This window comes from Sebastes fasciatus, chromosome 3, assembly GCF_043250625.1.
Source record: "Sebastes fasciatus isolate fSebFas1 chromosome 3, fSebFas1.pri, whole genome shotgun sequence".
NCBI classification, from domain to species: domain Eukaryota; kingdom Metazoa; phylum Chordata; class Actinopteri; order Perciformes; family Sebastidae; genus Sebastes; species Sebastes fasciatus.
The window spans coordinates 20,538,911-20,556,228 of record NC_133797.1 but is presented as its reverse complement, the minus strand read 5'-3'; the positions used below and the strand labels follow the sequence as shown (position 1 = coordinate 20,556,228).

At 41.9% G+C, this 17,318-nt stretch overlaps 1 protein-coding gene across 3 annotated transcripts in view; it reads right to left on the bottom strand.

The window, feature by feature from the left end:
* tll1 (tolloid-like 1) overlaps positions 1–17,318 on the bottom strand; it is a 59,545-nt gene that overhangs the window by 39,304 nt on the left and 2,923 nt on the right. For all 3 annotated transcript variants that reach the window (XM_074629512.1, XM_074629511.1, XM_074629510.1), the window contains exon 2: positions 16,153–16,644. In XM_074629512.1, the coding sequence (XP_074485613.1) occupies positions 16,153–16,333 (181 nt within the window). In that variant the 5' untranslated portion in view covers positions 16,334–16,644. The remainder of the gene's footprint in view (positions 1–16,152; positions 16,645–17,318) is intronic.

Genomic DNA, 17,318 nt, shown 5'->3' with positions numbered 1-17,318 from the left:
GTTTCGAGCATTAAACTACATTATTCCATCTGTTTGTGGTGGTGTGTGTATATACCGGTCATAACAAACATTTTTCCCTCCTGCACAAGTCCCTCCTGTTCCCACAGCGTGCCTCATCTGCCAGCTTCTCTTCATCATCTTACTCCTTAAGACCTTCCTTTCCTTCCTCATCGCTCCTGCTTCAATCCCCATCCTCCCTCATCCTTTTGTGGCTCCTTACAACCAGTTTCTTTCTTTCTTCCCTCCCTCTCCTTCCATATCTACAGTACATCTCCCAGCCTCTAACAATGAACAAGTAGATGATAACCATCGCTAAATGATTAGCTGAGCGGAGTTGCTGCCCTCCACAGGGACTCAAGACACTAATACATTAACAATGGCACGGGAGAAGCTTGTCACTTAGCTAATCAGGATTGCCACTAAAGGAAATGGGGGGTCAGGGTGCCATTGTGCTTGACTTCGAGCTATTGTTGAAGTGAGGAGAAAAACCACAATGACCACAGATGGTTTACAAATCATGATATCAGATACAGACTGGGAGTATGTGCTGGTGAATGGAGGTACAGTATATGTTGGTTAGATGGACATGAGGACAACGTCTGATCTAAAGGATAGAGCTGCTGTAAAGTATTTATTATTAACTCCTGCATTATATGTATTTACTATAACATATCATGTATCTATTTTATAGACAATACTATATAATAGATTACTCTAACTCTTACTCTAATCCCCCAAAATATTCAGTTTACTATAATTCAAGACTAATAAAAGCATCAAATCCTCTTATTTGAGAAGCTGGAACCGTGAAATGTTTGGCATTTTGGCTTGAAAAATGACTTTAACAATTATTGGTTATGGCAATAGTAACTGATTAATTTTTCTGTAACTCTATAAATCAGATGATGCCATTCAAAATGAGTGTTTTGTCATTATCAGGACTGTCAATCAATTACAATATTTAATTGTGATTAATCGCAAATTAATCACAATTTTTTTTATCTATTCAAAATGTACCTTAAAGGAAGATTTGTCAAGTATTTAATACTCTTATCAACATTGGAGTGGGCAAATATGTTTGCTTTATGCAAATGTATGTATATAGTTATTATTGGAAATCAATTAACAACACAAAACAATGACAAATATTGTCCAGAAACCCTCACAGGTACTGCATTTAGCATAAAAATATGCTCAAATCATAACATAAACTGCAGCCCAACAGGTAACAACAGCTGTCAGTGTGTCAGTGTGCTGACTTGACTATGACTTGCCCCAAACTGCATGTGATTATCATAAAGTGGGCATGTCTGTAAAGGGGAGACTCGTGGGTACCCATTGAACCTATTTTCATTCACATATCTTGAGGTGAGAGGTCCATTGAAACGTTTTTCCTTGCTAAAATTTGGCATAATTTGGAGCGTTATTTAGCGTTCTTCCCGACAAGCTAGTATGACATAACATGCCTTAAGACTGAGCATGCTACAACCTAAAAATCGTTAACGGGTTATCACGTTAACTTTTGACAGCCCTCGTCATCATTAATTAATTATACTGTATCTTCAGTGTCCTGTTTGTCTGAATCAGAGTGCAACTACACACAGGTGCTGACATACTTGGCCATGACTGATCATAAGCAAATACACCATCAGACAGCTGGTTGGAACAAACCGGTTATCATTAGATAATGTTATGATAGGACTCACAACCAATCACATCAGCTCTTGTCATATTGTGTTTGATTTGTAATGTCGCTACAGCTGGAAAACAGTTATCTGTGCCATAATGAAGTGTGCAGATGTAGCAAACTTTGTACTGCAATAAAATATATTTCCCTTGCGTGCTTTTTTAACTTAAAAGGCTGCATTTAGTGAGTCACTGATTTAAAAGTAAAGCAGCCAAACTCAACATCTATAAAAGAGGTTTATTTGGTTCTGAAGGGCTTGATGTTGGTGTGACTTTGCCATATAAAGCCACAAAAATAACACAATTACACCAGCACTTGAGCTGAGATGTGGTCGGAACAGGCGCTGGTACAAATTGCACTGCAGGCGACACAATTTCTACCGACACTCCCGTCTACTGTAAACGCTGCCAAAGTGGTGTCATAGTGAGCCATAAAAAACTACCAAATGGGTGCAAAAATAAAATCCACTCAACACCTAAAGAAACTCACACTTCACCAGCAAAAGGTCATCATCTGTGTGAATTCTCAAATAAACATAGTCCGCATCACATTGCACCTGCATTAGAAATGATATTCCCCAGGCTTCTGTTTCTATTTGTGGGACATTACACTCCTAGTAGTTTCGGATATTTCAGGACAAGAGAAACTACAAGGACTAAAAGTTTTATAGAGAAAAGGAGCTGACACAAGCAGAGACACAAAGTGAGAAGAGGAGGGAGAGTACAGTGATAGTAAGTTTGGCCCATTGATTGTTGGGGTCTTGTTAATCCATAGAGATACCATAAATAGCACAAAGTCAAGCCAGTGGGTGAGGAGGGGTGAGGACAGTGAGGCAGGGAGATGCAGGAGGAAAAGTATTGATCCAAAAACCCCAGGACGTCCCAGGAGACCTACATCATGCTGACCAGGGCCTTACTGTTCGCCCTTCAGCAGGGGCACTGCAGCAAACACACACACACAGGGACACACACACACACACACACACACACACACACACACACACACAGGAATAATGCACCAAACACAAAGTGAGAGGCAGACTTCCCTCACAGGCATCCAGCAGCTCCCACCATGGTGGCTGTTTGGAGAGCGAGCAGATCGGTTTGTTTTGTATTGATCAACTTCTCAGGCAGACGGGACTGATGTCGGCTTTCTGCAAGTTTACTCTGCAGCCTGTTAACAAACGTCAAAAACCTACAACCGTAGGCGTTTTCGGACCGAAGGAACTTTTTCACGCCTTTTTATTGTGTCAGCATCGCAAGAACGATCGTAGTTCTTGAGAGACTTTTTTAGCTCCTATTTCAGAGTACGTGCTCTCCAGCACAATAGGAACCGTGAATGACACGGTAAGTGTACGCTGATTGGTCGAACACATGAGCCAATGCAACACCAGCAACCTCCATATTTTAAAAACCTGTTACCCGTGTAAACCCAGACAACTCAAAACACAAACAACAGCTCGTACAATAAAAAACACAAAAACAAAAAAATGGAAGAAAACATGGACAAATGGGCCGTCAGCAAAGTCCAAAAGTGAACTCATTCATGAGCACACACCCACTGAGCCAAAGAACAAATGAGAGCTACTGCTCAGCGAGCTAACCCAGTAGCACAAAGGCTTATATATATTCACCGATCAGCCATAACATTAAGACCACTAACAGATGAAGGGAAAAACATTGATTATGTGGAGCGACGTGGGAAGCGAAGGCTGGCCCGTGTTGTTTGATCCAATAGAAGAGCTACTGTAGCTCAAATTGCGGAAAAAATTAATGCTGGTTCCGATAGAAAGGTGTCAGAACACACAGTGCATCGCAGTTTGTTGCGTATGGGGCTGCGTATCCGCAGACCGGTCAGGGTGCCCATGCTGTAATAATGTTATGGCTGATCGGTGTATATATATATCTATTTATAAATAGATATATATATACACACACACACACAATATCAGTTAGTGTCAATACTTTTTAGGACCAGTTTCTCATATTGTTTGTTATAAGAGATTTATCTGTTCTTTTGACATTTGACTACAGTACAATACAGTAGAGAATTATGCACTGCTGAGTTATGCACTCATGCTGTACTCACTGCGGTGTATCTAACACAAACACACACACACACACACACACACACACACATCTCACTAAGCTCCTCATTAAGCAAATATAAGGTCACACTGTAGGAGGGCTAAGATTTGTGTGTGCGTGTGTGTGAACATGTGCATGTGTATGAGCCCTTGTGCGATATTATTATACCGTATATAACTGTGACTGACAGTGAACGTACTGCGATATTAAAAAGAGATTATCTCGGCCCTGTTTGGGGATTTTCTCCAAAAGTAATTGTTGTGCAAGCCGCTTGATCCACATTAACCCTTTGTGAGCAACAACAGGTGCAGCAGTTCGAGTTCACTGTACGCTGACAGTGTTGAAAATGGCAAGGTTACAAAAACTGCAGCACAACAATAAACACAACATACTACCCAGCTGAGTGGGCCATTACAGTGATACTTCTCCATCCAAAATTTCCATAATTCGGTCAACGCCTGTAAAATGGAAAGGTGGCTGTTAATAGTTTGTAGTTTACATCGAATGGAAGTTGAGGTCAGATTGGATGCACAGCTTTTACAACTGACAAGTTTGGAAATCAAGTATTACAACGTCCATAGACACTTCCCAAACCTCTCCTGTAGCATGTACGTATGTGTAGTAGTATGTTCCAAACGGTCATATTTTTGTCAGAATAGAGCAAAATCCAGTATACTACCAATGTCTCAATCCTTACACATGACACCTGTCAAGTAGAAAAGATTAATCGATTCGGCAACAACAAAAATGAATTGGTAACTATTCTGACAATCAATTAATCATTCGTTTCAAATTAAATGTCCCTGGAAGTGTATGATTCAACTTTTTCCCATGGTCTAGTGTTAAATAACAAATTTAACAAAAATCGCAATAAATCATAATATACTTCTAGAATCACAATACTTAAAAATTGCAGTACAAATCGATTCGGCACCCAATGATAGTATCGAATCAGGAGATAGGTGTATCGTCCCAGCCCTAATAGAAAGTGCAGCATAAGGCTAAGGAGCCAATGACTGCATGGTTGTTCAGGAGGATTGAAATGGATGCACTGTAAATTGTCATGTTTTGGCAAAATTATAACTGTTTGAAACACACTGAGTATACAGATAGACAGTACAGAGAAATGGGTAATACAATAAAATGGAGAAATGGATATACACTATTGGACAATTCTGCAAAAACCTGAATTACATTCAACGTTTTTTTATTGTTGTTGTTTTTTTACATCCTATACCAACGTTTTTCAATTTCTCACTTTCTACAAAACCTGTGCATGGTAACTAAAGTAGGTTTAAAGTTTGGGAAAGATCATGGTAACGGCAAACATACTGTGGTTAAGACATGTTTAAGGTTAGGGAAAGACTCCGGTCTCCTGCATTAAAGTCAGATCCACTACCCCAACCCTGCACACCCTTCCTTACTTTTTTGAATCTCGCCACGGTTGGAGTCCATTACTACTTTAAAACCAAGCTAACCACAGCCTCCCCTGTGGAGCAAACTACAAAGCATCACTTTAAGAAGAACTTTAAACTGAGATTATAATTTATAGTTTCTTTATGAGTGTTTAAAATGGAATAACAACGTGCCCCTTGGCAAATGTAAGGTGTTGCAATATGAAGAGATGCTGGAGTCTGTAATGTCATCGGTCAAAAATGTGCTTTTTAGAGAAAAAAAAAAGGAAAAATGTAGAAGCTCAGCCCAAGTTCAAAAAGTTCACACCCCCACCCTCCTGCAAGCATGTGCGTTACAGAGAGAGAGACAGAAAAATAGAGAGGAGGGATAATCTCGACCTCTGTGACATTAGATGAAACAATCATGAAGTCCCAGACGCTGACAACGACCCAGTTACACACTGACACATCACTGTTTACCTCCAGCACGGTGTGTGTGCATGTGTGTATGTTTGTCTACAGATGAGGATAGGCAAAGTTTTTTTAAGCATGAACGCAGCTAAAGACAGTTAGCAGAGGAGTGAGTCGAACAACTGGACATCTGAAACGACCCGGAAATAAAGGTCAGACTGATCATAAACAAATCAAATTAACAGGGAAACACTGTCAGGCTGCCAGTTCCAGTTTAATAACTATTTATCTTTTTATTTTTAACATAAATTACCATGGATCCAACTGTGTGTGCTGTTGTACTAAATAACACAAGTGCCGGTGGTGGAGACCACACCAAAATATAATCCTGAAATCACAGTCAAATTACAATTACTTGAGTTAAAACCAAAAGAAAAGTAAAAGAGAAGATTATTTAAAATAAAAAGGTTATTGAGTTACTTTGCAAAAACAGTTGGTTGTTGCAATGTACTGTAACTGAATGTAAAGGTGCAGTGTGTAGGATTTATGCGGCATCTAGCAGCGAGGTTGCAGATTGCAACCAACTGAAACTTCTCCTGTGTGCGAAGTGTGTAGGAGAACTACAGTGGCCGATGCGAAAACGTGAAAACGTGAATGACCATATCTAGAGCCAGTGTTTGGTTTGTCCGTTCTGGGCTACTGTAGAAACATGGCGTCCGGCTCCGTGAAGAGAACCAGGTGATTATACACTAAACACCATTTCTGCCAATACATCCCTCTAAATGCTACACACTGTTCCTTTAAAATGTAGATAATTATAATATTCCGTAAATCTGCAACTTCAAAAGACCACGAATTTAAAGAGCACTCCACCAAATAAACTAAAGGAAATAACAGGCAAAGAAATGATCGGTATGAGACAAAATAACATAATACGATATGACACACACAGAGAGAGAGAGAGAGAGATGGTGTAACCTCCTAATCACATTATTGTGACACTGAGATTCCTCTCCTGCAGGTCCTCGGTTTGGCCAGACATTGTGACGGGACATGATCACGGCTCGGTTTAACCATCAGGGTGTCCTGGATGTGCACCCAGGGGCCCGGCGGGCAACAGGCTCTCACATGATAGAAGGTCAAATGAAAGATATACAGAGAGAAATGTTATTTTTTATGATGATGGTAGATAGTCCCGCTCTGCATGTCTTTCAGTCTGTACATCATGTGCGACTGCATAGCTTCACTAATCAGAGTGAACTAATTGACTCTTGAGGTTTCATGTACCATTGATTTCAGTATAATTAGTAAGAGCAATGAGTTTTGTAGACAGATTGCAATGAAAAGTCAGGTTAAGACATGAAATCCATGGATCTATAAAGAGAACTATATACAGCGTTGGAGGCGGGCTCCCGTTCATTCCTATGAGAGTTTCTCAGTGGCGCATGAAGATAAAATGGCTCGACTGCCGAGTGATAAAGTACCCAGATCATCCAGCGATCTTCCTCATACATTGGGCCCATAGAGCAGGCGCAGTAGCGTTTCCTTTAACCCCGCCTCCCAGCCCCTCAGTCTGGGGCTCAGTCACATGAACAGCAGCACGAAAATAACTCTGGATTCGGCTATTAGTGCATTTTACAACTTGTAGGACCTAATGATTTAAATAAGGGTTATTCAAGTGTTCAAACTGGGAAGTTGATTTACCACAACAGTGTGGCAATGTGAGAACTACTTTGTGAATTGGGTGAGGAAGACGGGCTACACACGGGAAAAATGGATAGTGCTGTCCGAAGCCAAAAGTTGGAAACTCCTCAACAGAATTCCAGCCAATCTGAGCTATTGCCTGATTCTTGCGCTTTTTGATAAAATATAGAAATAGATAAAGCTATGCTAAAAGGAAAAAGTAGGCAGTTTACCCATTTGTAAGCATTTCTGTAAACTGTAATAACCTGCAATATTATGGCCAGCAGTGTAATACAATGCGGCTAACACTGCTCCAGCCATGGTTTAGTTGCTGTGCATCAACTCTGCATGTAACTGTGAAGATTCACAGTCATCCAGGTCATGGTTTATCCAGGTGTGCTAAGTCAAGGGCAACTGGACTCACTATAGGTTCTTGAAGGTGTTTTGCCTTCAACCATGAGACTCTAAACATAACTACAGAGGTTAAATGCCCTGGACTCCCCAACACCCAGTATGAACTGGAAGAAACGTCTTTAAGGTGCTAAATTCAACATCCAGAGCATTAATACAGCAGCAAATAACTATATGCTATGTAAAGATATAGAGGAGTAATGGCGTCCTGAGCAGAGAATGAAGTCACTCTCCCTTTGTGTGTATTGTAATCCAAGCTTCTTGACATTGGCTGCGCGTGCTTTTAGTGCATGTTTGCGCATGTGAGCGTGCCCCACTGGTTAGCTCACGGCCGCTGCTCTGCACTGCACTCATATGGCGGTTACAGCTGATAACACTGCTACGACTGACGGCGGCATTGCGGAGGTGTAGCGCCCACCCTCCGGTTCCCCCTCAGGTAAACACTGTTGGCTCTGTCAGCACTTTCGCCGTTGTTAGCACCGTTAGATGCGAGCCGCGGCTCACCATTGCCACGTTAAGAGCTGTTGAAAGGCAATAGAAATGCTCCCAATCCCACATTTAGTAACTTTAAGTCCAGTTGCCCTTGACTTAGCACTTCTAGATAACTGCACATGCAGTACGGTCTTTTGTACAGTGAACACAGTAAGGCACAGTACAACCTGGCGGACCTGGGTAGCTGTGCATCATGTGGTGCAGGGAGGCTGCAACTGTGGCCACAGCTGGATTCCTACAATATCCGAGACATGTGAGAAAATAAGAGTTTGACTGTAAGGACAAGGCGGCTTTTCCTCAGCCAATCATGTGTGTATGCGAATGATTTTGCTTCTATAAATACCATCAGGAAAAGCTAGGTGACATAAAAGCAGCCAGACATTTAATAATTGAGCAATGCGTGGCAGGTGGGCGAAGTGACGGCGGAGCTGACTCATGGCTTCTGCAGCTCCGGAACAATGACGCTCCAAAACAAACAGTCGGCTCTCGGCGAGTTTGTGCTGAGGCGGGAATCCTGAAGAAGACTTCGGAAGCTCAGTGGCAGGAGCACTCTGCTCGGGAAAATCCTGTTCAATATAATATGAGTGAGACCGCCCGTCCTCTTGCTCACACCCACACACACACACAACGCAGCCTCAGTGTCAAACACACACATTGCTCTAGTTTCCTTCCTACTGAGGAATGGGGGAAGGGGTGAACAGTAGCTGCAGCTCACTGTCACGACATGGTGGGCTTCACTCTCTGACTGAAAAACTCAAAAGCACACATACAGTATACATGGGCATGGGCACACACACACACATTCAGCTGTTTAAGATACACCTGATGCACTCACAGAATACATGAGTGTTTGTTAAACTTGTATAAGAACAGCTATGTGAACACCCGCTGTCAATAAAAAGCCACCGGAATACAGAAAAGAACGAAATACTGGTTAAGTGTTGTTTTGTCACAGCTTTCCTTCAGTTGCTTTTCAGTTGTAAAATTATCTGTAGCCCATAGGCAATATGTCCCACAGCCATTAACTTTTGTGAATGGACACCAGATCACAGCCAAAAAAACGCATAATAAAATACATACAATCGTATATTGCAGAATCTAAATGGACTTTTGATTTCCTTTTTGGACTTAAGTTGAATTCAAAGCACATTTTTGAGGCAGTGCAAGCTTATCGTCACTTGAAAGACATACGTCGATGTAAACAGACACAGATTCACTCTTGGCAGCTTGAGCTGAGACAAAGATGTGTTCATGCAAGTTGAAAATTATTCACAATTTGCATTTAATCCTGTGGTTACATGCGACTTCATGAATGTACAGAGACAGAGAGGGTCTGGAAAAGGAGTTCCTGGTAAGTTTTGAGATCGGACTCGACCGAAATAAACCAGTACCAAGTAGTATTTAATCTTCTCCAGTCAAATGATACCTGCATTCGATCCTTTTTGTACCCAGATCTAGAAAAAAAATACTATTTGTATGGTTTTGCTCGCAGCCAATCACCGCAAGCGTTGTTTGATTTAATGGGACATGTGATTGGCCCACTACGAAGCCGCTATAACCCATACAGCTTTTAAATGTTTCATTATATTTGTTCACAAATAGCCTAAAAACTGTTAATTGTTTTACAAAAAGGATTTGAATATTGTATTGATAAATTACAGCACCCTCGTTCTCACCACCACTTCCCCCTTGCCGTGCGTCGGCTCATCCAGATGCTCTCCACATTGTTTTGATATTCATACAGCAAAAATGTTGGCACTGTGTCATATTATTAATTCTAATTAATTCATTATGAATCGCCCAGAGAGCCTGATATGGAGAGGGCAGAAAAGAGTACCGGGAGCTTGTGTGCACAAGAAAAAGTCACGGAACGCCACAGTATAAAATGTAGAAGTGCTGGTACTGTGTACCGGTGAGTACCGGTCCACTCCAAGCACTGCGTATGTCTCTCTATTTGGGTGCGTTCAGGTAGACTGCCATTTGGACCAGTACTAACTGTCCTCTGGTCCTTTTTGGATCAGGTTTCTTTTTTCTTTCTGCAGTTTATATCATGCATATCTGTTTTGTATCATGAAGACCTATAACACACTCACATCCCACACACAAAGTCAGTGCATATGTTATGGACTTGCATTTATATAGCGCCTTTCTAGCCTTTCGACCACTCAAAGCGCTTTACACTACATGTCAGCATTTACCCATTCACACACACATTCACACACACATTCACACACTGATGGCAGAGGCTGTCACGCAAGGTGCCAACCTGCCCATCAGGATCTAATCTAAATACTCATTCACACCGATGGCACAGCCTTCGGGAGCAATTTGGGGTTAAGTATCTTGCCCCAGGACACTTCAACATGTGGACCGGGGGGATCGAACTGCCGACCTTTCGATTGCTCTACCTCTGAGCCACATCCGCCCTGCTAGCTAGCTAACGGCATTAAATTGGCTGTTTGTGGTGAATAAACACAGAGCAGCAATTCAAAAAAAGAAACAAATCCCTTTGCAATCAATCTTTTACAACATACTTTTACACAGTTTGCACAAACTAAAGATGGTGCAGTACAAAGTTTTCTGACACACAAACAACCAAAGGCATTCATGTATTTATCAAACTATAATGACCCAACATGACAGTGACTTTGAAACGTGCTCAGAGTGGAGCGCCCCAGACCCTACAAAAGGTTGGAGCAACTCCAATGGAAGAACAGCGACTACACTGAAAACGTTTGGATAGAAATCACTCTTACGTAACTCTGTGAGTTACTGGAATCAACTTAATTACCAACATGTACACCTGTAAAAAAAAAAAAAAGACAGCAGTGATATCATGTATAACATGAGCACTGCATCTAAACCCAGTCCGCTCAGCAGCCAACATGAACCACTTCATGTAGGCAGCAGAGTGGAGATCGTCCCTCAAGTGGAAAGTCCTGGTTCAAGCTCCACATGGAAACGGTGATGCAACTATTCATGTTACTTAAGTGCTCATAAACTCGACACTAAATCGACACTAAATCACCGTCTTTTACCTGACTCGGCCCTCTGATCCCCTCGTGGAGACGAGAAAAGAATAAATCCTCACTCCGGGATTTGGGGAAACCATTGCAGTTAAGCTCCATCATTGCTGTTGCTTCTAATGGCAGATTGTGCAAAATGAAGAAAACAAAACCAATATTCTCCATTTTAAAGTTTTCTGTGAAATCATAATGCAATTTGGCTTTTACTTTTGTTTTGTTTCCACCTTTGTTGCAGCTTGAGCTCTTATTGTAATTCCTGTACTGTAACATCAGAGATGTACGCCCGTGAGAACATGTACATTATGTATTGTACTAAACCGTTGCACACTCCTGTGATACACCACTATTGTATTTGAAGAACAGGCCGTTAGTCTCTTGGGTCACTCCTGAAGCAATGACCCGCAGCTTCACTCGGACATCGTGGTTTGTTTAGCTTTCACTCCGTTTGTGTGAGCATTTTATGAGAACAGTGATTTGGAAGGAAGCATGAATGACTCTTGAGTGAGCGTAAGAGCTCGTGCGCGTCCATACGAGTGTGTGTGTGCGTGCGCGTGTGTGTGTCATCTCCAGCTGAGTAGCAGGATGCAGACAACCAGGAAGAGATAAGCGCGGGTGAATGGAGGGAGCTCTGCGTGTGTGTGTATCGAGTGTGTGCGTCAGTGTGCATGTGTGTGTTCGCGTAGGGAAATCACTTCACAAAGGCCTGGAAGTGTGTGTTCTCCTGTCTACCAGCGCGGGACTCGGAGGAGATAAGCAGACAGCCAAATATTCCCCTTGTGTTTTCCCAGCAAAAACAGGAGGCGGAATACCAACCACTCAGACCAATGCCACAGGGTCAGGCCTGGAATGAGCCGCGCTTCCACTTCTTACGAGCAGAAACACACAGCCACCAACTCTTTACACACTGACAACAAAATGGGTCCACACTAGAGATGCAGCTAACCATTGTCTTCATTATCGATTAATCTGTTAATTATTTTTTCAATTTATGGATGAATATGCAAAAAAGACACTGTAAACTTGTGATTTATGTGCATGCATGCACATGTGTAGACTCTGACTGGTGCTCACTTTGTGTGTGCATATCTGTGTATGTATTTAGATTTTTGAGATGTAGAGAAGATACACTTTGATTTATATATGTATAAATGCAGCACTTCTTCGGCTGTCTGCCTGTCTGAATGCACCGAATGACGGGAGTCACACAATGTCACTTTCATTAATTAAAAATGACATGTAATGTTAGGTCAAGCTGAACGAGGAATAATTCAACAACAACCATAACGATGGCTGAGAACTCGGCTGCAGAGAAAGAGACACAGTGTACTAACAGCAAGCACTACATTACGTCATGTAAACAAACCACGTACATATCAGCTATGCACTCTAGATTAGACTGGAGACGCTTAAAAGATGGGTGAGTAGTACTTGCTATCTTCCGACGTTTGTACTTTTTAATCAGAAAACACTCTTTTAATATTGTGACATTTACTGAAAATTACTTTCAGGCGATTTCCCTCCAGCCAGCTGCCACCTTATTTAGGTGTTTGTAATGAAATGAGGAGGTATCGTACAGTTAACTCCTCATTCCAACTTCATAAATGAGCCGTTCCTCTTCCTTGCTGCACTTTCAAAGCAAACTACAGGAATAAATAGAAACAGGGAAAAAGTTCAGCTCCAAACACTGCGCAGGGCTGCGTTGCGCAGCGGCCAGTTGGGATATTGAAGTAGAAAACAATGCAATCAAACTGATTTTGTCGCTGACGCTCACTCATGTCGCATCCACTTAGGACACAATGTGCCTCTCTGTGTTGTACACATTACATTCCCTCTAGATTTTTTTTTTGTGAACCCCCAACCATAAAGTTCAAACTGCGTCTATGGCAAAGCAATGTACTGCTGTGGACGGGGCCGGCAGCGAAACATATTTTAGCCACCAAAAAGAAAGGCCCACCTAAAAAAAATCCATATCAGTTAGTGTATGCTATATTTAGAATATTTTTCCGATGGGGATCTGAACTGAAAGTGAAACGTATCTATACTGTTTGTGTAAACTGATCTGCTGGCTTTGAGGAAAGCATAGATAAGTTTCACTTTCAGTGCAGTTCCCGATCGGAAAGGGCTGTCTTACAGCAAGATACAGTAGTGAAAATATTCTAAATATAGTGTACATTTAAATGGACATTGACTTTTTTTTAGGTGGCTAAAATACGTTTTGCTGTCAGCCCAATCCACAGCACTAAATTGCTTTGCTCCCGTGCGGTAACTACTGTCTGCTTCTTCTTCCTTGTAGAAACAAGGACTGCACTCCAGCAGTCTGGCATGAATTAGCACGAATGAAGCGAGGCCAACGTATGTGAATATGATGTTCCCAGACAGGGACCTTTGCCGCATCTTACCCCCCTAACCTCACTTTCCCTGCGTTATTAGTTGCTCTCTGCTGTTATCTAATGAAGGCAAACAATGCCTGAAAAATAACATAAAAAATTAAAGGTTTGGTAAAACATGTACACATGATTTTATAGGAAGAAACAAACAGGTATCAATTATGGAGAAGTTTAGGGGAAACGGGATATTCATGTGTGCTGTGAGAAATCTAAGCATGTAAGGATGAATACATTCTTTATGTACACCGATATTTCCAGCAAATAAAAACACTGCCTGTGTTTTCTCACCCAGTTATTTTAACCTACAAGAGTCGCTCAGTTACTCAAACTCATGTAGACTGACTGTCTCCCTGTAACCTGCCGGGCTTCAATCCAAACACACACACACATGGCAGGTCTCAGCATAACTAAAAACCACAAAGTCATGGGATTGCAGTATCAACATAAAATCACCCACACAGAGATCAGTGTAACATGCACATAAAAACACACACACACACACACACACACACACACACACACTGCCCAGTGTCCAGGGTTGTCAGGTTTGTGTATCTGGTATGTGAGGAATGTGTGTTGGTCAGCGTTTGGACGCTCAGATTTCTGGGTGGAGTTCTTATCAGTCCAACGTGTCATCACAGACAACATTAAGGCCTCAAAAATTCCATTAAAACTCATATGTACATATACGTGTAAACAAACACATCTGCAGGTACACACACAATCAGATGGGTGAAACCTAAACAAGATGCAACACAGCAACATCTCCCCTGCAACAGGAGCGGAGAGGTTCAGATTCCTCCACCTGCTCTGTAGTAATGATGCTGGTACTGCAGGACGGCAACAATAATCCTTACTGGTCAATGAGCTTCCTAAATGGTCTGGACAATGGTGATGGTATACAGAGTGTTATTACTATTTAAAAAACATTGTCGGGCTGCAACTAACGATTATTTTCATTGTCGATTAATCTGTTGATTATTTTCTTGATTGATCTATTTACTTTTTTGGTCTATAAAATTTCAGAAAATGGTGAAAAATGTCAATCAGTGTTACCCAAAGCCCAAGATGACGTCCTCAAATGTCTTGTTTTGTCCATAACTCAAAGAAACCAGAAAATATTCACATTTAAGAAGCTGGAATGGAAAAATTACTTAAACTTATAATCAATTATCAAAATAGTTGGCGATTAATTTAATAGTTGACAACTAATCGATTAATTGTTGCAACTCTGACACACGTCTGTACACCTAACACACAAGAACTATACTGTAAGTGCAAGATGAAGGCAGATTTAGGGCTGGAGAGTGAGCCTCCATACCTGCTTGTTGAGGATTTTTGTCTTGTTTACTTATTCTTTCATCATATATTTCCTACATCTGGAAATCAAAACACTTATTTGTAATTATAAACTATGTTTTTAGGCCAAGTTGTATGACATAGTGTATTGTAGCATATTTTATTAAATGAAAAAGGATGTAAAGGTAGTGATCAATAATATTTGGAAAAAAAGTACCGTATTGGTATCATTACTGAAACTCAGGTATCATATTTAATACAAATGTCTGAATAATGAAGACTACTATAAGTAGATGGGCTGCTCGTACAAGACAATGTAGTAAAAGACAGAAGGGAAAGCTTAGTTTAAAACAGGGACTGCATAAAATCTTAAGTGAATATCCAGCTTTGCGTCGACAACATGAGTTCATTTGGGTGGAGCATCAAAAGACACCACACATGACACACATAAACACACCTATAAAAGACCTATAACATATTGAGGAAAAACTTACATTTCTAATGTATAAACCATGCTTTAAATCAGTTGACACAATAGAGAAATGAATTAATGATCTATTTGTATAAATGCTCTTTCTTTCATTATATACACACACATACAGTCTATAATATGAGACCAAACCTGGTTTCACTGTTGTTCCACAGCAGCTCCCAGACTCATTAAAGGTCCAACACACATTTTATCACAGTTGAGTGTGCGCACGCGTGTGTGTGTGTGTGTGTGAAAGAGAGATAGAGAGAGTGAGCGTGCATCAGCGCGTGTTTTGGTACAGTTGAGTCCAGCTGTTTCTCATCTTCCTTGATGGTTGATTTAACATCTGGACGCACGCGCAAACACACACGGACACGCACTTGGATGCACATGCACAGCAATGTCCATTTCTATATGCAGCACCAACACTTCACTCACAACAACCACGACCAAAATCATCCTGCCTACAGGTGATGCGCGCACTGAATGTATGTGTGCGCGTGTATTTGAGGAGGACACGGGCTGCACGTGGCACCACCGGAGGGATCATAACCGAATATATTATGAATCGTGAGGAAAAGGGGGCATCTGGAACAGTGTGCACACATACATGCACACATACACATGGATGCACACACATGCACACACACTGTCATCTCATACACACTTATTACACGTGCCACCTCAGAGCCAGCGCGCTCCAGATGTTGGATCACCAGACGACCAGACGCGTAAAAAACAGCTAATTCTCATGTTATTTTTTATGATTACAAACTGAAACTGAGTAAAAATGCAGGACTCACCGGCTTTGCACGGGTCTTTGTAGTCAATGGTCTCCGCTCTCTCCTCTTCATAGTAATCATAGTCTGGCTCCTCGTAGTCGAAACAGTTACAAATAGTCACTTTGCCCCAGAAAGTCAAGCCGGCGAGCAGCAGCGTGATCCAGCGCATCTTAGCGGCCAGAGCCGAGGGCACTCGGTCCATCTGAAGACTGAAGAAAGAAAACCAATATAAAAGGCCTCTCTGCTCGTCTCCTCCTGCTGTTAGGAGATGGTCAATCTGCTCTCCAGAGAAAGCACCGGCTGCAGGAATCTAACGGGTCATTGTGAATGAAGCGCTCTCTCCTCTCTGACAGGCTGGTTGTGGATATACTGTAGAGGAGGCTGCTGCTGCTGGAAGAAGTTACTCTGGCCGGCTCTCCTCCATGGTGAAAGTACTCTGAGGTGTCTGTCTGTCAGCAAAGTGTCCGCTGAGGAGCTCCGCTGTCCTCCGCTGTGGCAAAGCAGGTGAGGCTGCTGTGGAGAGAAAACGAGAGAAAGACGTTGATGTAATGAGGAGTGGATGATCTCTGAGCGCAAAGACGCACAGATGTGTGTGTCTGCTGCTCACAAGAAACATCCGCCTCGCAGATTTCTCAACCAGCACTGACTGTCTCTCACTCCTAGAGCAATCTCTCTCTCTCTCTCTCTCTCTCTCTCTCTCTCTCTCTCTCTCTCTCTCTCTCTCGTGTCCGGTACTGTCTCTCTCAACCCGAGTCATCGCACACACACACACAAACACACACACACACACACACACACACACACACACACACACACACACACACACACACAGACACACACACGCAAACACACACACACACACACACACACACACACACACACACACACACACACACACACACACACTCAAACACACACACAAACACAAACACAAACACAAACACACACAGCCAAATACCTGCACTGTTCGACCCAAGTGGTGCAGAACCAAAACTTTCTTTTGTCTTCTTTTGTCGCTATTCACTGAGCATTTGCTGCCGTTTTCATGTGCAGACTCTTTCTCACACACACACACACACACACACACACACACACACACACACACACTAAGCTGAAAAAAACGCATTTATTTGGATAATAACCCACTGTAATAAATAAACTTCTCATCTCAGCGCACTGATCTTTAA